Source organism: Aegilops tauschii, chromosome 2 (assembly GCF_002575655.3).
Source record: "Aegilops tauschii subsp. strangulata cultivar AL8/78 chromosome 2, Aet v6.0, whole genome shotgun sequence".
Classification (NCBI taxonomy): Eukaryota; Viridiplantae; Streptophyta; class Magnoliopsida; order Poales; family Poaceae; genus Aegilops; species Aegilops tauschii.
Window position 1 is genome coordinate 125,915,935 of NC_053036.3, and position 21,382 is coordinate 125,937,316.

The 21,382-nt window shown below is 47.2% G+C and overlaps 2 protein-coding genes across 2 annotated transcripts; one reads left to right on the forward strand and one right to left on the reverse strand.

Moving 5' to 3' along the window:
• The first annotated feature begins 12,557 nt into the window (after positions 1–12,557).
• On the forward strand, positions 12,558–16,208 carry LOC109787018 (proteasome subunit alpha type-6-like). The gene is made up of 9 exons (XM_020345578.4): positions 12,558–12,774; positions 12,879–12,979; positions 13,098–13,185; positions 14,090–14,186; positions 14,491–14,549; positions 14,674–14,759; positions 14,960–15,055; positions 15,509–15,568; positions 15,680–16,208. Exons 1-9 carry the CDS (start codon positions 12,660–12,662, stop codon positions 15,782–15,784), a joined length of 807 nt encoding a protein of 268 aa, XP_020201167.1. The 5' UTR covers positions 12,558–12,659; the 3' UTR covers positions 15,785–16,208.
• On the reverse strand, positions 15,838–17,919 carry LOC109787019 (protein STRICTOSIDINE SYNTHASE-LIKE 4). The gene is made up of 6 exons (XM_020345579.4): positions 17,616–17,919; positions 17,299–17,517; positions 17,105–17,172; positions 16,774–17,010; positions 16,564–16,696; positions 15,838–16,449 (listed from the first exon to the last, which is right to left on the reverse strand). The coding sequence occupies exons 1-6, from the start codon at positions 17,757–17,759 to the stop codon at positions 16,147–16,149; spliced, it is 1,104 nt and encodes a 367-aa protein (XP_020201168.1). The 5' UTR covers positions 17,760–17,919; the 3' UTR covers positions 15,838–16,146.
• Between the last annotated feature and the right edge of the window lie 3,463 nt (positions 17,920–21,382).

The following is a 21,382-nucleotide window of genomic DNA, read 5'->3' on the forward strand; positions in this document are numbered from 1 at the left end:
CACAAGTTTAGTGTTTTATAGAAAATAGGATAGCTCCCCCACGAGTTGTGCATTATAGAGATCTTGCATTTGAATACAAAATGCACAAGGTAGTATCACCACGTTCACTATATCAAGGAAAACACTAGACAAGATCAAGAAAACAACAAGATCCTCAAGTGGCACGGAAGGCCATGGGAGTTGACACAAACTTGGCAAGAGATAAGGCAAATAAAAAGCAAACGCCAACGTGAAGATGATCAATAATTTCTACCACACATAAGTGAGTACCAATTGTCAAAAGACAAGAAGTATTTGGAAATAATTCCCGGTGGTAGATAGCAAGGATATCTGACATCATCTTCACACAAAACACAAGCAAATTGCAACTTGTAGAGCTAACATGCCATGTAGGAACAAGATAATTTACAATATCAATTCTAGGTGACAATATCTCAAATGTACACATTTTCTAGGCTAGTAATATACATAGCATATTACTCCCCCATAATGTGATACCAATTAAAGAAAACTTAACAAGAGGCAAAAAGAGGATCCAACAAGAGATAATTAATGGACTATTTAGAATTTGAATTTCTCATGAGAAGACATACCACATAGTGACTAGATAAGCTTGCAATATCAATACTAGGTGGTATTCCTCATGTAAACACATTTATGGGACCGTGAGGTGAACAAAGCACATCACTCCCCCAAAATGGGATGTTCCATTAATCTCTCACAAGAGCCAACTAACATACAAACAAGATGCGCAAAGGCTCAACGCACTACACACACGTACATGATGTGCAAACCAACACACACATACTTGATTACTCAAGATAAGCAAATTGGAGGCACAACATATACAACCACATGTAAGGAACAAAACCAAAACATGCAAAGGGGCAAGTAACTTTCGATGTAAACAATTTAAGTACAAGTTACCGGAAGGAGGCACATTGGATCTAGAATAGAAACTTGATAACCCAGTTGACTTGGCTTGAGACAATAAGAATGATGAAGTCCCCTTAAATCTTCATAATGTAGCCAAGTCTCCAATGCCCTCCAGCAACACCTATTGATCAAGTTTGAGCTAGTTGGTCCCCAACCAAGTTGGCTCCTAATAGGTTAGTCACAATAGGCTTGGCTACCCAAATGGTTCTTTTCTTGACACCACTTTGAGCACCAACAAATTTGGCAAACACATGGCCAACATTATCCTTACCAAGAGAATAGATATCATCAATAATAATTGGGTTGGATAAGTTACCACTAGTGCATGAAGAGGCGAGGTGACCTTTCTCACGACATAAGTAGCAACGTCTACTCTTCACTTTCTTCTCACTTGATTTCTCAACTTGAGAAGCATTAGTTTGAGGATTCTTGGGAAGAGGACTTACTTCAACTTGTGGTTGAGCATGAGATCGAACTTGTGGCCGCTTCCCTTGTTGCTTGTCACTAATGGCCTTCTTCTTCAATGGGCAAGATCTAACATGATGCCCTTCTACTTTGCACTTGAAGCAAACAATCTTGCCCGAATTCTTGACTTGTTCTTGGCCCTTCTTTTTGTTCATCTTGGACTTCTTCTTCTTGTTGGAGTTGAATCCAAGTCCACCTTTGTCATTGGGGGATTTCTGCACTCTCAAGATGTTGTTGAGTGTAAATTTCCCTTCATGACTCTTTTCCAAGTCTTTCTTCAAAGAAGTGAGTTGGGCCTTGAGCTCTTTGATTTCCTCTACATGGTTAGTCTCAACACAAGCACTAGAGGAAGTATAAGCTTCATCGTCAGAGCAACAAGGCAAGTAAAGCAATTCATCACAAGATGTACCAACGTTATGCATGGATGAATCGCGAGGACTAGCACAAGGCAATATAGCATTTTGACTAAAAGTAGTGCTAGTGTCCACATGAGGCTCACTAGATGTTACCTTAGCAATCATGGCCGCATGAGCTATCTTTAGCACATTATGGGATACTAGAAGATCATCATGAGAGATTGAGAGCTTTTCATGGCTTTATTCCAATTTCCCATAATTGCTAGATAGCAACTCAAGTTGAGCCCGTAGCTCAACATTCTTCTTTAAAATGGATGCTTCACAAGAAATAGAGTTAGTAGCACAAGCATCATCATTAGCAACAAGAGGAGAAGGCAACTTGGCAAGCTCTTTTAAATAAGAAGCTTCAAGTTGAGCATGAGACTCGGTGAGTTTGATGAGCTCACCCTTGATGACCCTTGAGCCATTTTCGAGGTGCTCAAAATCCTCAAGGAGTCTAGCATGAGCAACTTCAAGCTTAGCATTTTTAGTTTCAAAAACATTGGCCACCTCAAGAGCTCTATCATGAGATTCCTTCACTCTAGATAACTCTAGAGCAAAAGTCTCCTCAAGAGATTCCTTGGTGGTTTGTTCAAGTTCAAGAGCTTGAGAGAGGTCCGCAATCTCATTAGCGTAATCATGCTCATGACCTTCCATTTTATCAATGGTGACCTCATGCTCCTCAAGACGAGATTCCAACTCATCAATATATTTCTTGCCCTCAATAGCAATAGACATGATTTCCATGAAGTTGGAATGAGCAATTTTATTCTTAAGAAGAGCTTTAAAAATTATTTCCCCCTTAACTTTTAAGGAGGCAACATCATCATTCTCTTCATCATAATCGACATCATCATCACTCTTGCCATCATCAATATTATCACAAGATATATTGGGATTCAAAGTGGGAGATACCTTTGAAGCCTTGGCCATAAGGCAAAAAGCAATAGATGATGATGTGGGATCCCTTGAAGCACCATTCAAGACCACATCTTGTTCCATGGAGTGTTGGGTTTCCTCTACATTGTTAGCACAACAACTCGAGGAAATACATGCATTTTTATCATGCCAACAAGACATAGCAAGCATATCATCATGAGATTTAGTCAAGCAATTTGTACATGATATGCAAGGACTATCAACACAAGCATGTGAAACATTTGGAGTGCTCGAAGTGCTAGAGTCCAAAGATGAAGCATCGCAACAAGAAAGTGATGAAGGATTATCAAAACTAAGCCCACTATCATCATTGCAATGAACACCACTACTCACCATGTCATTACCTTGTGGCAAACCACATGTAGGTGAAGTAGAAGAAGTTGAGAACACAACACGACCGGAGGTGGATGGAGAACAATCATCCCCACAAAACTTGGACACGCCATATTTATCTTGAAGCTTTGTCCACAACTCATGAGCATCCCGGAAAGGCATGAGTTGAAATATAACTACATTGCTCAAAGCATCGAAAAGCATATTAGAAGCTTGAGCATTGAGATAAGAGTTATTCTCATCCTCTAAAGATAATCTTTGGGGATCTTTTGGAGGAGAAAAACCCATATCTACAATTCGCTCTAAATTTGGGTCCATGAACCTAAAGAGATTAAGCATGCGAATTACCCAAACATCAAAATTTGTGCCATCGAAACTAAGTGTGTCACAGAATCCTAATCTCCTAGTCGACATCTTTACTCTCTAGGCGGTTAAGCCTAACAAAGAGAGACGAGGCTCTGATACCAATTGAAAGATCATGGATGTCGCCTAGAGGGGGGGGGGTGAATAGGCGCTTTAAAATAATTACGGTTGAGGCTTGAACAAATGCGGAATAAACCTAGCGGTTAATTTGTCAAGCACAAAACCTACAACAACTAGGCTCACCTATGTGCACCAACAACTTATGCTAAGCAAGAAAAACTACTTAGGTGATAGCAAGATATATGACAAGAAACAATATGGCTATCACAAAGTAAAGTGCATAAGTAAAGGGCTCGGGTAAGTGATAACCGAGGCACGCAGAGACGACGATGTATCCCAAAGTTCACACCCTTGCGGATGCTAATCTCCGTTTGGAGTGGTGTGGAGGCACAATGCTCCCCAAGAAGCCACTAGGGCCACCGTAATCTCCTCACGCCCTCGCACAATGCAAGATGCCGTGATTCCACTAAGGGACCCTTGAGGGCGGTCACCGAACCCGTACAAATGGCAACCCTCGGGGGCGGTCACCGAACCCGTACACTTTGGCAACCCTTGGGGGCGGTCACCGGAACCCGTCAAATTGCACGGGGCGATCTCCACAACCTAATTGGAGACCCCGACGCTTGCCCGGAGCTTTACACCACAATGATTGAGCTCCGAACACCACCAACCATCTAGGGCGCCCAAGCACCCAAGAGGAACAAGCTCAAGGGTACCAAGCACCCAAGAGTAATAAGCTTCTCAACTTGTAACTTCCACGTATCACCGTGGAGAACTCAAACCGATGCACCAAATGCAATGGCAAGGGCACACGGAGTGCCCAAGTCCTTCTCTCTCAAATCCCACCGAAGCAACTAATGCTAGGGAGGAAAATGAGAGGAAGAACAAGAAGGAGAACACCAAGAACTCCAAGATCTAGATCCAAGGGCTTCCCCTCACATAGAGGAGAAAGTGATTGGTGGAAATGTGGATCTAGATCTCCTCTCTCTTTTCCCTAAAAAACTAGCAAGAATCCATGGACGGATTGAGAGTTAGCAAGCTCGAAGAAGGTCAACAATGGGGGAAGAACACGAGCTCAAAGGATCAGGTTCATTGGGGAAGAAGACCCCCTTTTATAGGTGGGGAAAATCCAACCGTTATGGTCACAGCCCGCACCGAGCGGTACTACCGCTCCAAGGAGCGGTACTACCGCTAGGGCGGTAGTAGCCCTTTGAAACACAACAGCGATGAGGCAAAAAAGCCAGAAGAACCGTCGGAGCGGTAGTACTGCTTGACCTCACGGTACTACCGCTAGGGGTAGCGGTACTACTGCTAAGGGTAGCGGTACTACTCCTTGCGGGCGGTACTAAAAAATTACATCCGTGCCTACCACCGCTGGACTTGTGACGAGTTTTTGGTCCCGAGCGGAAGTAGCCACGGAAGTAGCCGCGGTAGTACTTCTCCAAGTGGTAGTACCGCTCCCAAGAGCGGTAGTAAAAAATTACATCCGCTCCTGTCCGCGGTAGTACCGCTGCAGCCTTTTCAGAACACCAAAACTGACACAACTTCTGCAAACGGACTCCGAATTCGACGAAACCAAGTTTGTTGGAAAGCTAGCGACAAGGGCTAACACAATCTTGATAGAAATACCAATAATAAGCAAATGAGAAAAGGCCCAAAAGAAAATGGTGAGAACCCTTCCTCGGATAAGACCGGTAAAACCTCCAACATCGAAAACATCATAGAAGGCGCATGCAAACTCCGTTTTCGATGAACTCAAGCTTGTCATCAAGATGACCATAAGATCTAAGAGTCACAAAGAGAACCAAACAAGAACCAAGAAACATGATGCAAGGATGCAATGGTTTGAAATCTCGACGAACGATACGATCAAGCTACTCACTTGAGAGCCCCCCTTGATAGTACGGCTATCGATCCTATAACCCGGTCTCCCAACTACCACCATGAGACCGGTAAAATAGAAAACCTATCAAGGGCAAACCTTTGCCTTGCACATGGTCCACTTGAGCTAGATGATGACGATCTTGACTCCCTCAAGTTGGACCACCTTTCTTGATTGCGTTGGCTCGATGAAGACTAGATGATTACTCCCCCATAGTCCACTATGGGTGAGCCACTCTTCGGCACATCTTCACAAGTCCACTGTCACCACAATGGACGGCAAGCTTCAAGCACTTGATCTGTTCGTGATGCTCCACTTGAACTTGCACACGGCAATCTTGATGACGATCACCACTTGATGTCATCCTCTCCATGGGTTGAGTGATATCTTCCTCTTGACGCAAGCCCATGAACACGTACCTAACCCCACATAGAACTCTCACATAGACCATGGGTTAGTACACAAAGCACAATGGACAATGCTTACCATACCATGGGATCACTTGGTCCCTCTCAGTACATTTCTACGCTTTGTGAGTTGATCAACTTGATTCACTCTTGACTTAGTCTTGATCAACCTAGAATCTTTCCAACTCTCTTCATTTGGATGATGTCTTGAAGGTAAACATGAATGATCACACAATCTTATTCTTCAAGACATGCTTGCAATAAGCTCAACTCTCACATGACCAATCTTTGGATAATTCCTTAATAGCACCTTGGTCAACACAAACTCTCCTTGAAACCAACACATGTACTCCAAGAAAATCCTATGGACAAAACCTTCAAATATAACTCAAGGCAACCATTAGTCCATAGAGATTGTCATCAATTACCAAAACCAAACATGGGGGCACCACATGTTCTTTCAGCAGGTTTTCCCGCCCCGACCCACACTTTGGCGGTTATTTTGCAGGCCGGGGCGGGATGCGGGGTCTACTAGAGTTGCTCTAAGGGCTTATCTTCCACACGCTAGGAGCTTGAGAAGATGAGTGATACACACGCGCTCGTCCTCCTCTGCCGCCCACCACGACTCGTGCATGCGTGTCGTGTTTCGTGAGCGAGCCCAGCCGAGTTTGGACCTATGTCATGTGTGCACTTAATTTTTGCCGGTCACGAACCGGTAATAAGTCGACCATTAATTATATGTCATTAACAGACTTGCTATAAATCCTAGATGTCGGATCGTGGGTTGTTGCCGACTCAGACGTGGGTCCAGCCCACGTCTCCCTACCACGTATGCCAATATATTGCAGGCGTCGGCAACCCTAACCATCACCCCGATCAGACCGTATCTGCTGCTACCTCCTTGCGCACAAACCCACCATTGTTCTGCTCGATGTTGTTGCTTCCGGCAATCCCATTCTATCTGCCACATGCACGCTGTACCGGAGAGCAGGCCTCGGGAATCTCACCCTTTGCGATCCTGCATCGACAGAAGAGTGATTAGTTTTTTGGGGAGCGTCTCCTACACAACTGCTCATGTTGTCCATCTTCATCCGCTAGTTCGACTACGTCCTCGTCTACTTCAACATCCCATGAGTCAGACCATCGAGTATGAGAATAAGGCTGCTAAGGGTAAGGCCAGCGCCACCGCTTTCATTTGGTCGACTAGAGGGTATGATCTGTCTATCCCTCTTCTATTTATTTCTATGTTAGTCATACTTGTTGTTTACGTAGATAAATCTACTACTCATGCGTAGTACTTACATGGTTAAATATTAGTAGGAGATTAATATTGTCAATGTCTTGTTCATGTTTTATTTCTGAATTAATTTATTGGAAAATTGCTAATATAACCAACAGTAATTTCAAACTCCCAAACAAAAACACTAAGCTCGACACAACATGTAATCCGAGATTAAGCTTGCAATTATTGCCCCCCCCCCCCCCCCCCCTAACATCAGAGTATGCGTAGCAGTTAGCAGCTTAGCCAAAAATTTGAGCAAATGTCTACGGGATGGTTGAAAAAACGCTGGATACTGCTATATACTATTAAAATATCATCCTATCATCGTTGCTTTTATCGTCATCTCCCAACGAAAGAGATGAAACTAAAATACTTTTGCTTTTATCGATCTTCCGCACAATGGTGTAAGACGTGGCATCGATCATAGGACAAAAGACATGCGTGATAACCTGATAGGCTCCTCTCCTCTTTTTATTCTTAGCCATTTTTATCCTGCAGATTAAGAAGCAGGTTAGCGATGATCGTGCTTACGCTTGCAGGCGGGCCCCGGCCGGCGGTGAGCGGACTCCCGGGCGCTTTTGTTAAACCGACCGGCCCAACGGCAACACTGGCCGCCTGGCCGGCCCACCCGTCGCGCGCCACGTGTCCCCCTTGAATCCCTCGCTCCGCATGTGACCGTGACCGGCGACGCCGAACCGGGGATGAACCGAGGCGGTCCGTTGCTAGCATCAACGGCTGAGATCCGTCCTCAGCGTGGGGACCGACAGGCCCGGGACGGGCTAAAGCTTCTGTAACGGCTAGTTTTCTTTGGCCCCGTTCCGCGCATGTGATCCAGGAGACCGTTTCCTCGACTGGGGTCCATTCGCGCTAGACCCCACCTGGTCCATGTAAACCGCGTGTATACATCATATCGGCGTGCGGCTGAGCATGTGGTTACGCTGTTAATTAACCTCTGCCGTAAAAAACTTGTCAGTATTTTTTCGAGAGAAAAAAGTTAATTAACCTCATTCCCGAGATAATTATCTTGGCTGAATGCTGATCGACACGAAGGAAAGACGTTGTGTTACCGAATTTCCCAGCTCAGAGTGATTATCTTAATAAACAGCGGCCGGTACAGTCAGGGCCAACATCAGTGCGTCCGTCAGGCCATCAGTGAGTAAATCTTGATGAGAACTCGATAACGATTATTCAAACGTGTCGGCGTCGGGGGCGAGCTGCCCATTCTTCCACGTGATTCTTAGAAAAAGGGGGTCGTTCTCGGCGTTGCGACCCACGCCGCGAAAGCGCCAGAAGGCGACGCTCGCGAGATAGCCAGATGTCGCCGGAGGTCGCCATCTCGCGTGTGGGGATAAGCGAGGAGCGGCGGCGAGACGGTCACGCCACGCGCGGGCCCGTTCGTCCGCCGGCCTTCGCCTCGTCGTGATCGTCCCATTAGTTTGTTCGTGTTCGGAGTGACTGGCAAGGCCAATTATATGTGGAAATTCAGGTGCGCCGAATAGGACCGACGGCGGGGACGGGAAGGAGATCGACCCCGATTGAAACGGATCGCTGATTCGATTCGGGTCAACTTCTCAGCGTTTTAGTTTTCTTTAAAAAAACTTCTAAGCGCTTTATTGACAGGTTGTAGCAGCTACTAGTCAGATGGAAACAGTGTTTAAGATCAACCCAACCAGTGACGTATGGCACGATGAAAGGTAGAGTTAACATTTTTTTCTTGAGGAAAAAGGCCTCCCCCCACCCTCAAGGTCTACCTAGGGTTCCCCTATTCGTCTTGCGGCGCCGTCGCTAGACGCCACCTACCGATCAATCCAGACCCTCTCTCACGTCGAAGTCTCCCCGGGCGACTCTCGTCGTGATCCCCGAGCGCTAGGACTACCCCGAAGTGGTGTGCATGGGGGAATTTGATCCTCAGGCGCCACCAATCGGCGTTGCATCAGGATGCGGAGATGGTGGGGATAGGAGTTCGTATGAAGCAAATTTGAGGACAAATTCGAAGGTTTGACCCTCCATGGTGAGAAGGAGGAAGAACTAGACCTCTCAGGCGAGGTGGAAAATCTTTTGAAGGAAACAAGATGGATCTGCATCTTTAGGGTTACACGCCGACGCCTTTCAGTCAAATCGGGCTGTTCAAGCAGGTGCGCAACGCCCGGGTCCTTGCTCAAGGTGTTACATTCAAAACCATGAACGAAAATTTGTTCCTGGCTAGTACTAAGTACGTCTTGGACCGCCTCCCTGCCTGGTGAGGATCATGGGCATGCTAGATGGGCTCATGAAGAAAACTGAACTGGCCGAAAAAATTGCGAAGAAGGTGGGAGTACCTCCGATCAAGGCGATGGTTACCGAAGGACGCTTAAACCCTTCGAAGTATCTGTGTGCTCGTGTTTTCTTGAAACTTGATACTCCCTTAGTTCGATTTGTGCCATTAACTCTGATGGAAAGGAAGGAATGTCCTGTTGAATATGAGTAGTTGCCTGAATTTTGTGATTTTTGTGGTTTGATGGGTCATCTGGTGACCGAATGTGGTGATGCCATACACGATCTAGATTCTTCTAAGTGGGGCAATTGTCTATTGGTGATCTTTGAAACTGCAAGTCGATGGCAGACTAGTGGATGGGCATCTCGTTATGGTGGTGCAATGGGCCGCGGTGGTGGTCTTGGCAGAGGTAGAGGCAACCTAGGAGACCCCAACACCCAAGAGAATATGGACCTTGATATTAATGAGGGCTTGGAGAAAACGGGGCTGTTGTCCCGGTGACTTGCAAACGTCTTGTCAATGGTGATGGTACGTTCACAGAGAGGACAGGGGAGCAACAGGTTCCCCCAGCTGGTTTTGCTTCAGACAAAGTGATGCTGGAAACAAGCAACCTTTCAAATACTGGAGAAGAGCCAAATGAGTACTCTGCAAAAGTCCATGACCATAAGAGACTCAGATCATATGGAAACACAAGTTTACCAATGGTTATATCGACGACTCCCCTCGATGGTGATCGTTGGGAGCAATGAAAATTATAAGTTGGAACTGTCGCGGAATGGCCAGCTTTGCGGCAGAGAGAGATCTTCTGGATACCCATAAGCAGTGGGGGCTGGATGTGTTGTTCTTGTCTGAAACACATCTGAATACAATTAAGGCAGGGAAATTGATGAGAAAACTGAATATGGATGGCATGGAAGTGGTTGAGTGGTGGCCTCATTTTGCTTTGGCGTAGCCGTGTGGTGATGCAAATTCGGGTTATTAATACTCCCTCCGTTCCAGTATATAAGGTGTATTGGTTTCCGTGCAAGTCAACCATTTGAAAGTTTGACCAAGGTTATAGAACAAAATAGAAACATCTACAATATCTAACAGATAAAATATGAAACTATCTTTCATGATCGATCAAATGATATAAATTTCATATTGTGGATATTGATATATTTTTCTCAAAACTTGGTCAAACTTGCACTCGTTTGACTTTTGAAAAAACAAATACACCTTATATAAAGGAACGGAGGGAGTATGTTAGTCTGAATAAAACTATTTTTCCAATAAATGATGATAATATGGTATGAAAAACTATGTTAGTATGAATAATCCTCTATTTATACACTTTAAGACGTGTCAAGGAGAAACTCCACCTTACTCCTACAAAGTGTACAATACAAGTGTTGAAGGAAGTGCTTCAATCTGATGCATTAGATACCATTCTAGAGGCAAATGTAGGCCGATATGGCAACATGGGATCCCAAAACTCTTAGAACACGAGATCTAGTCCAAGACCTTAGATTAGAACATCAACTTCTATTATAGTTAGTGGATACATAGGTTCCCGTTTAAATTAGGGATGAGGGCTTCTATTTACACGGCTTATGGAAGTCTTCACATCTCAACTTCCACTCATAGCTAGAACACTCTAGAAGACATTACTTAAGATTCAACATTCTATTTATAGCTAGAAAACTATAGAAAACAGTAGACATGGTCAAGAAAACAATACAAAACCAAGTATTAGACCATAACTAGCAAGATGCCCGTGCGTTGCACGGAACATTAAGATGCATTTATATGAGTAGTTTATCTTGTGAAAGATAAGGATGAATGAGCGAAGACCTTATCTGCAAATGTGAAGAGGGGTGCGGGTATCTTTTTGCAAAATTGCCATAGTTTTCTTCCTATCCGTCAGATATAGATCGGACGGCCTATATTGCACGATGGCAGGCACACCATCATCACCAACTCTGTTTTTTTATAAGAGTAGAGATAGAATTATTTAGAAGTAGTCAAACGAATTTGACTTCTGATTTATTTTCTTGTACTTCTCTCTATACTCATCACCCATATCCATACATAAGTTTCTGGCCTGCCCTAGGGTAGGGCATCTAGGGTGACCCCCCAAACCTCAAGGAATCTAACCTTCCTATTCTTAGAGCCAAAGTGCCCATTTTCTTCCTTTGCAGGGGTACTATTTTTCCATCTCCAGGTGCAATTCATGTAGTGGGTGTAATTCAACTTTTTAAAATGTCTTTTTAGGCATGTTTGGCCGAACATATAAATCAGTACCATACAATTCAACATAATAGCTGAGAGAAGTTTAACATAAATCCACAATCTTAAGAATACCATATAAAACTTGCTACATGCGTCTAATATAGTCCAAGAACAATCACAAATAGAGGATTTCGTATGTCAAGTAAGGCCCTGTTAGGAATCTCTCCACTCTGCGGAGGTATGGAGCTCGGTTTAAGCTACTCAGTGAATATGAGCTGCAGCCTGCTCCGCTTCGGGAGCGCAGTCGAGGGAGCGGAGAGGAACCGAACAGGCACCAAGTCAAAGCTCTAAAAAGGGTATAATCTTTATTTTGGACCCTCTATTTAATAGTTGCCTAAAACTTAAGTTGCACTAGTCGTTTTTCATCTTCTTATTCCTGCTCGTCATCGTCTTCTCATTCCTCCCATCGAGCCGCTCTTTGACACCGGCCAAACCATCGACCAAACCTGCTCACCCGCCCAAGCCCCCCCCCCCCATGATTCCATCGCGTCGACTATCCCTCTGACCCCTTCCCCACCCTTTTTCTCCGGCACTGGCAGCCCACCCCATACCTCGAATCGTCAAGCCTCCTCCTTGCCTCCACCCGTGACACCACAACCGGTCACGTCGCCACTCGCTGCGCCTCGTTCGTGGCGAGGCCTGGCCAAGGACGCCGCCGCATCCCCGTCTCCGGCCCGGGCGCTGCGCCTTCTTCTACAATTTGACATATCCATTTTTTTTTCCAGGCAAGTGCCAAATAGCAAAACTTGGTTTCTTCCATTTTTTTGAGATGGAGGATATCTGGACCGTGCTGGCCCAAACTCTTGTTATTTTGAGAGACCAGCCCAGGCTCTTTGTGTGGCGCAGGTCCACGAGAATCGGGGGCTCTTGGGCTGCAATCAGGTGAGCAAATCGATCGAGAACAAAGTGGGCCGCGGAGCGAGTGGCGGCAGCGAGTGAAGCGAAGCGCCGCCTCTTTCTTCCACCCGAAGAAGAAGAACCCGCACGACACAGGCCGCTTCCTCCGGCCTCCTCCCCCACCCCTCCCCTCCCCCGCAGCAGTGCACGTGCCTCGCCGGAGCCGAGAGCGGCGATGTCTGGCCGCGTCGGCGAAAGCAGCAGCAGCCGCCGCCGCACCGCGGCGAAGTCCCCGCGCTACGACCGCAGCATCACCGTCTTCTCCCCCGAGGGCCGCGTCTTCCAAGTCGGTTAGTACGCACGCTTCTCGCACCCCCGAAATCGAGCTCCGTCCCCGCGCCGCCGCCTCCCTCGCCCTGGCTCCGTGACGATTTTCCTGTGCTGTCCGTCGCAGACTACGCCCGCAACTCCGTGAAGCTGGAGGGGATCACCTCCGTCGCCGTGCGCGGCGCCGACTCCGTCTGCGTCATCACCCAGCGGACCAAGGCACCGGCGGTGAGTTCGCGCGCGCTGGCCAGCACTTCTGAATGCTGCTCGATCGGGCGCAAACCGACGATCATCTCGTGATTTTGGGGAGTAATCGGCGATTTCGTGCTCGATCGTTGCATTTCAGGACCCGTTGCTGGACACGGCGGACCCCGCCTTCATGCACCTGTTCCAGATCACCGAGCGGCTTGGAATGCTCGCCACGGGGATGCCAGGTGACCGATCCTCTCTGCGTGCGGACTCCGCCAGTCCTAATCTCATGTGTAATAATGCCCTGCACGCAATTTGATCCCACTGGTGATTAATTCGCACCTGCATTGCGACTTGCGAGATCGAGTAGTACTTTACCTATGGAGGGTTTTGTTTTCCATCCGGAAGTACTTGCTAGAACACCTTGATTCTACTGTGCAGTGTGCACTTCTAGGATACTTTGAAGAGCCGGGAGTAATTTTAATTTTTCAGGTTGGTTACTATTGTGAATGATGATCCAATGATCCATTGGAAGGTCTAAAACCTTGCGTATACAGTAGACTGTCAGCCAGGTCTTTAATTAGGGAACTCTTCAATTTAGTAGCGTGAATCGTGATCTTAGCTGGGTGTTGCCTTGGGTAAGTAGTTAATCTATCTGACTAGTTTTGATCCTTGTTATGCTTGCACTGGACTTAGTACCTCCTTCTACTTCTGGAGTACTCCCTCCTTCCATCTATATAGGGCCTAATGCGTTTTTCGAGGCTAACTTTGATCAAATATTAGAGCAATAATATATGACATGCAACTTACACAAAGCACACCGTTAAATTCGTGTGTGAAAGGAGCTTTCAATGATATAATTTTCACATTGTGCATGTCATGTATTATTAATTTTGTCAATAGTCAAAGGCGGTCTTAAAAAACGCATTAGGCCCTATATAGATGGAAGGAGGGAGTATTGAATTTGAACGTCTAGCAATTAATTGTCCTGCCCCTTAATCTGAACTTTAATTCTGAAACATCTGCATATGCCTTAAGTACAGCATTACGTAGAACACTGAGGCCAATAGAATTTAGCAGGACATGATGATACACTGCCATTTTATCTGTCTACTTCTGTATTATTGACGGGCATTTTCTTCACTGAAGCTGATGGGAGAGCATTAGCTCAGCAGGCAAGGAACGAAGCTGCAGGGTTCCGTTACAAGTGGGGATATGAAATGCCTCCTAAGATGTTGGCGCAATGGTAAGATTTGCTCTTAATTAAGTACATTACGCAGGTAGCACAGACGAAAACAATAACTATATTTTCCTGAGAACATTTAAAACGCCATTCATCAGCGCGTATTTACCAGTTATAATGTTGAAGGTATGGGAAGAGATGATGAGAACATTTTCTGCCAAAATTTTGCTTGTACTACTTTAGTATCAGAGCCTACTTTCTGTGTGCTGAGCTACATGTACACTTTCCTTTGTTCAGTAACTTGGCACACTTCATTCATTTGACGCCATGCTTTACGTTTAACCAGTTGTATTTTGCTCGTCTACAGGTTGGGAGACAGAGCACAAGTCCGCACCCAGCATGCTGGCATGAGACCTTACAGAGTTGGTTAGTCCTACTTCTTCTGACTTTGTGTATTGGAGAGTGGTGAAACTTGCCAGCATATTATATTTCCTTTATGTTCTAATAAAGGTCTTATTGGTTAGTCCAATCCTTTTAACCTCCTTCACAGTTGCTACGGTCGTGGGAATTGATGAAGAGAAAGGAACTCCAGAGCTCTTTACATGTGATCCTGCTGGACAAGTCCTTGGCCACAAGGTATCAAAGAATTTTGTGCTGTGCTCATGAACTTGTATTCATCAAAATGCAAGAGTCGCATGTTCTGCCGATGATTATTTATTTATTCTGAAGCAGTAATGTGGATGGCTAAAAATTTGCTATAAGATACCATGCATAAATTAGGAGCATGTATACATGAGTACACTGAATAACTAGATTTCCTGATGTCCTCTCCTCAGGCAACCAGCGTAGGTCTCAAGGAACAGGAAGCTATCGAGTTTCTCGAGGAAGCAATGGCGGGCAATTCTTCTTTATCATTCCAGGAAACCATGGAGGTGAGCATAAGTGCAGAACATTAACAGTATTATCAAAGAGCAGACATATTATCATATACAAAACCTCATACTACAAGGACACACGGATAAAAATGACGGTCTGCGAGTTGATCGTACTCCTAATGTCTTTTCACAAAGCCTGTAGCTTGTTCAGTTGATTTATCAATAGCTGTCTGACATATTATTAACAGTACTGCCATTTACTAAGAAAGCAGACAGCAGGCCGTCAACTCCTACTTGTGGCTTCCAAGAAAATCATGCGGTCAATATTTGTCTGTACAGCAGCATCTTGAACTCATGGTGTTAATTATAGTTGTTTGTCTATGAGTCACAGTTTGGTTCCCTGCGCTTCCAAGATAGCAGAGCTGGCCTATTTGACTGTACCCCAAAGTTTTCCTGAATCAGTGGCACTTCAGGCCCATTGTGATTTATCTTCCTCTCTTGGTTTTCCAGATGGCAGTGTCTGCACTGCGACACGTCCTGGAGAATAATAACCAAGGCCATGACATCGAGGTAATGCAATTGAAACTAATTAATGTTGTAGCAGTACAGTATCTACGGATATGCTGCTGTATTTTGCGCATCTCCTTTCTCTGAGTAATGCAAGTGAAATTTATGCTCCAGGTGGGAGTTGTCAGGAAGAATTATCCAGCGTTCAGAACTGTGTGGAGGCGCATCTACAAAAGTCCGGTTGCAGGGCAGAACATCCTGGACGGAGAGGGCCAGTAATATGTGATTTGTCATTTGATTGATAGGACTGCAATTTCTCCTAGTCGGTAGCGTTTTAGCGTGGGATCTCATTTCAAATTTTCAATCAGGCAGCCACAAAAGTCAGAACAAACCTGCTCATCCGTCGGTCATTTGAGCCTTTTACAAATCACTGAACTCTGAAACCACAACTGATAGTACTACCTGACTGCTTATTCTGATGACACAATGCTGAATTCTGAAACCATGACTGATACTACTATCTGACTGCTTACGGCGGAGCCGTGCATGTTACAGTGCTGAATCTGTCACCCACAGTGAGATTCCCGATGCCTTTATTACTAGTCCGATGGCGATGGATGATGAAGCTAACTGTCTAGGAACTAGGAAGAAGCCGCCGCCTGGCCCTGTGCCTGTGCCACCTTGGCCAGAGATAGCTTGCCCACGAAGTTGGTCGCGAGGCTCCCGAAGAAGAGGTCTCCGTTGAACTCCGTCACTGAGGTGATGAAGTTGATCACCTTCCCTTCGGAGTCGTCGAGCACGCGGAGGACCTCGCCGTCCTCCGACACCTGCGCCACCATCGCCCCCTTCCCCGCGGCGTGGACCGCGTCGAGCAGCGCCGGGAACGAGGCGACTACCCTCTTCGTGAACGTCCAGCGCATGACCAGGTCCAGCCACGGCGACCTCTGCATGCATATTCAGATTGAGCAACCAAGAATTACGAGACGCTGCTTTTCGTCAGATAGTAGATGGTTAAACTGGCCTCCGTTACAAGTTGGTGAGCTGAGGTGTACACTAACCTGGATAAGGGCGACCCAGAAGGAGCCGTCTGGCGCTAGCTGGATGTTATCCGGAGACCCCGGAAGGTCGTCGACGAACGTCTCCGCCTGCCCGGCCTTGTCCCCTTTCAGCCACAGCCTCGTGCATTTGAACCTGCACCTCACAGAATTGAGCTGCTGCCTGCAGCAAGACTGAGTAGAGCGGACTGCAGGGCGTGCCCAGGTGCTTACCTCCCTGTCTCGCAGACGATGACGAAGGCCTCGTCCCGCGACAGGGCGACGCCGTTGGCGAAGGCGAGGTTGTCTAGCGCGACGGACGCCTTGCCGGTGCGCGGGTCGTACTTGAGGAGGCGGCCGGTGGGTTGGGACTCGACGTAGGCATGGAACCACCGGTCGAAGCCGAACCTGGTGCTGGCATCGCTGAAGTACACCGTGCCGTCGGATGCCTCGATCGCCTCGTCGGCGAACCTGACCGCGTGGAGGAACGGGGCAAAACTATCAGTACGTACAGCCACAGGACACGTTGCAGTTTTCTCCACGATCGAACGAAGACGAACCGAACCTGATCGTGGAGCCTCCGACCGTTGAGGCGAGGATGGTCACGCGGCCCTCTTCAACTCTCAGCAGCCCCTGCCAAACCCACACCAACGGAGAAATTTTCGAACAGTTGAAATGATTGTTCGTGGTACAAACGATTCTGTCACGCGGCGCATGCAACAGCTGGCGCCGGGCGATCGATCCTGTTTACATACATACCTTGTCGGCGTCGCAGACGAGCACGCTGCCGTCGGCGGAGGGCGCGATGCCGAGCAGGCCCGTGCCGCCGACGAACCGCCACTGCTCCCACGACCCGTTGGGGTGCATCCTCTGCAGCCACCCGTCCCTCGTCGCCGTGTACAGCGTCCCTCCCGCCGCCGCGTCCACGTACACGTCCTCCGGCGCGCTCAGCTGCCCTTCCCCCAGCTTCTCCAGCCCCTGCATATACCAGACCATCAGGCCATCGGTACGCGGCATGAACACGGCAAGATTACTCTAGCACACGCGGGCGCCGTGGCAAGGAGCGGACTACTGACCTGGAGGAGGTTATTAGGCGGGTAGCGCGCGGCGGGCGGCGGCGGCGACGGGACCGGCTGGATGGGGCAGTTGAGCGCGACGTGGACCGCCAGCGACACGACCACGGCCACCGCCGCCGTGCCGAACAGACCACCGAGCGCCATGACGAGACAGCACTGAAGTGAATAACGAAGCTGTGGCGATCGAGTGGTACTGGTTGGCAGCACGGGCCGAGGCTGGATGGAGTGCTGGACTAGCGCGGTGCCGGTTGAACTGTACTTATCCTGAGCCGATAGAGATCGGGGTTTGCGCCTCTGCGTCGCGGGATGGGTCATGTTCAACAGGTTTCGCAGCCAACGAAGGCGTGGTCCGAGCAGCGCCGCGTATGCATGGATGTTTGTTTGCACCGCGCGCGCGCGCAGCACCGAACGGTCAGCCGGCCCGTGTCAATGTGTCGCTGCTGCTACGTACAGTACTAGCATGGGCGTTGCTGCCTGGCTAGCTGTGAGTAGATCCAATGTTTGTTCTGTAACGTTCGGAAGCTAGCTAGGCGGGCTACCGGAGGCTAACTGAGGTAGCAACAAAATGGAGATGGAGCGAGGTGCAGATTCGTTGCATGCAGATTCATTTGTCGAAACGTGCTTATCATTCTGCCTTTGGGTTCGAGAAATTGGAGTTCTCCATCGGCATTGATTATAAACGGAGCATCGGTAACATCGACGTGTATGTACTTCTGTGGTGCCAGAAAGCTATGACTTTTACGCAAATGCTCAATTTGCAGGCCACGCGGTCAATCTGTCCTTTTGGGTGTAGAAAAGATCTCGCATCAATCAACCTCTCTTTGCTTGTCCTTCTACATGCATTTATCTATGGAATTTCACAAGAAAGGAAAATCGAGAAATATCCTGTTCTCCAATGTGTCAAAATCGAAGGTCTTAAAGGCATCTCCGACCCAGTCCCCTAAATCGGACTCACTATCCGGCCGTGGATGGAGTGTACGAGAGTCGGTCATCCAACTCTATTCATCAAACGTCCGCCCTTGTCCGCCCACCTTTTCCTTTTCTACTACCCTGGTACTCCGAAATAACTATAGATGGGCATAATTCTTCGAGTAGTGAAAATATCCAAGTGCAACACTAGTTGAAATTTAAATATTACAATCCAACATTAGGTTTTCGAATAAAATAGTCAAACTTGAATTCAACATATGTTCTAGTTATCCCCTTTACGCTCTTGTAAATGCCCAATCATACCATTCTTAAGCTGTTTATGAGTTCCTCAATGCCGAATTTGTTGATGCATTCAGACAAATTCCTCAAACGCGGTCGGATTCTGAGCTGGAAGTTGGATATGATCACCCTTGTTCGCAAATTCTGGACTTCTGGCAGATCCTTCGCCCATATCCTCCACAATCATGTTGTGCACGATCACACAAGCTGTCATCACCTCCCACAAGGTTTCTTGACCCCATAGTTTTGTAGAACCTTGAAGAACTGCAAATCAGGCATGGAACACTCCAAATGTCATCTCCGCATCCTTTCTAGCTCCTTGCCTTTGGACCAAGTGAGCTCTTTTCTGACCAATGACTCGGAGATGGTCTTGACGAAGGTGTAGACAACTAACTAATTGAGGGAAATTGCCATGTTTGGGGTGTTTCACTCGTATATATTTATAGCACATGTACGGGGTGTCTTGCAAGGCAAGAATATAATAAATCTTAAATACCGAATATTGACAGCATTGAGATTGCCTAACAAACTATACATGGAATATACTTTAACACCCCCTCCTCAGTCTATGCATCATCGGGAGGGCGAACACATAGACCGTATAGAAAGTACATGAATAGTTGGGACGGTAGTCCATTGGTTAGGATGTTGGCGAACTGCTGACCAGGCGACACATGGAGAACTCATACCTGACCAAGAGATACCTTCTCTTGCATGAAGTGGATGTCGATCTTGATATGTTTGGTGAGACAATGTTGCGCCGGGTTGGAATCCATGTACACAACACTAACATTATCATAGAAGACGACGGTCGCGGAGCGTAAGGGCGATGAAGCTCTTGAAGAAGTTGCGATGCCAAAAACACTCAGCGTCAATATGGGTGGCAGCACGATACTCAGCCTATGTGCTGGAGCAGGAGATAGTAGTCTGGCACTTAGAATACCATGAGACGAGTTTTTCGCTGAAATATACACAATATCCCAACGTGGAGCATCGAGTGTTAGGGCAGCCGACCTAGTTGGCGTCAGAGTATGCCGCCAGAGAGGGTCGAAGTCACGTGAAGCGAAGACCAAGATCAAGGGTACCCCTGATGTACCAGAGGATCGATTTCACAAGGTTGAGATGTGTCTCACGGGGAGCATGCATGTAAAGGCATGCTTGCTGGAGGACATGGGCGTTGTCGGGGCACGTCAGTGTAAGATACTGAAGCGCTTCAGCGAAGCTGCGGTACTCCATGGTCAGAGTGGAGAGATCCCTCGTCGACCGAGAACTTGTAGCGCGTGTCAATGAGGGTGGTGCGGGGGTTGCAATCGACCATGCTGGCACGCTGGAGAACATCGACGGCATATTGGCGTTAACAGAGTAACATCCCTGAGGTAGACCGAGTGACGGAAATCTCGAGGATGTAGGACAAATCCCCGGATCTGTCATGGAGGAGGTCGGTGATGTGATGTAGCAGGCTCGACAAACATGCGGTGATGATGATGTCGACAGCATAAAACATAATGTATGCAAGCTTGCCACCGCGCCAAAAGACGAACAAGGAAGCGTCCTAGAGAAGCCGAGACGATGAGTGTAGTGAGCGAAACACTAGTACAACACCCGAGGGGCCCGCTTGAGGCCATACAAGGACTTGTGGAGATGACAAACATGGCGAGGTCAAGTCACGTCGATGAAACCAGGGGCTGCTCGCAGTACACCTCCTCATCAAGAGTGCCATGGAGAAAGTCATTCTTGACGTCGAGTTGGTGCAATGGCCGAGGCATGTGATATGACGTCGAAGTTGATGCCTGACTGCTGGGAGAAACCACTGACAACCCAACACGCCTTGTTGTGAGTAAGCTAGGCTGCCATCCACCACAAACTTGTGCTTGAAGATCCATTTTGCTAAAACAATATTAGCACCGACCGGACAAGGAACTGAAGTCCATGCGCATGTACTCATTGGTCATGGCAGTGCACCAAAGTGGATCATGGAGAGCACGTCCATATGTTTTCGGAATAGGGGAAATGGTAGTGTGGATGACATAAAGGTTTAGTCGATCGACGGGAAGGACGATGCTCGTTTCACGTGGGTGAGCATGCTATGTGTCTTAATAGGAGGTGTGCTACGAGACTCACGTGTATGTGTCGGTGGAGGAGCTGGTGATGTCTACTACGCAACCTTCTTCTTGTAGACTCGTGTTGGGCCTCCAAGCGCAGAGTTTTGTAGGACAGTAGCAATTTTTCCTCAAGTGGATGACCTAAGGTTTATTAATCCGTGGGAGGCGTAGGATGAAGATGGTCTCTCTCAAACAACCCTGCAACCAAATAACAAAGAGTCTCTTGTGTCCCCAACACACCCAATACAATGGTAAATTGTATAGGTGAACTAGTTCGGCGAAGAGATGGTGTACAAGTGTAATATGGATAGTAGGTATAGGTTTTTGTAATCTGAAAATATAAAAACAACAAGGTAACTAGTAACAAAAGTGTGCGAAAACGGCATTGCAATGCTTGGAAACAAGGCCTAGGGCTCATACTTTCACTAGTGCAAGTTCTCTCAACAATGATAACAT

Bases quoted from the DNA above. Each gene is read 5' to 3' on its own strand.
- LOC109787019 (XM_020345579.4), bottom strand. From the start codon at position 17,759: ATGGCGCTCGGTGGTCTGTTCGGCACGGCGGCGGTGGCCGTGGTCGTG. The intron at 17,518-17,615 runs GTCAGTAGTCCG...TGGTATATGCAG, and splicing joins CGCCTAATAACCTCCTCCAG to GGGCTGGAGAAGCTGGGGGA. The intron at 17,173-17,298 runs GTATGTATGTAA...TGGGTTTGGCAG, and splicing joins TCGTCTGCGACGCCGACAAG to GGGCTGCTGAGAGTTGAAGA.
- LOC109787018 (XM_020345578.4), top strand. From the start codon at position 12,660: ATGTCTGGCCGCGTCGGCGAAAGCAGCAGCAGCCGCCGCCGCACCGCG. The intron at 13,186-14,089 runs GTGACCGATCCT...TCTTCACTGAAG, and splicing joins GCTCGCCACGGGGATGCCAG to CTGATGGGAGAGCATTAGCT. The intron at 14,550-14,673 runs GTTAGTCCTACT...CCTCCTTCACAG, and splicing joins CATGAGACCTTACAGAGTTG to TTGCTACGGTCGTGGGAATT.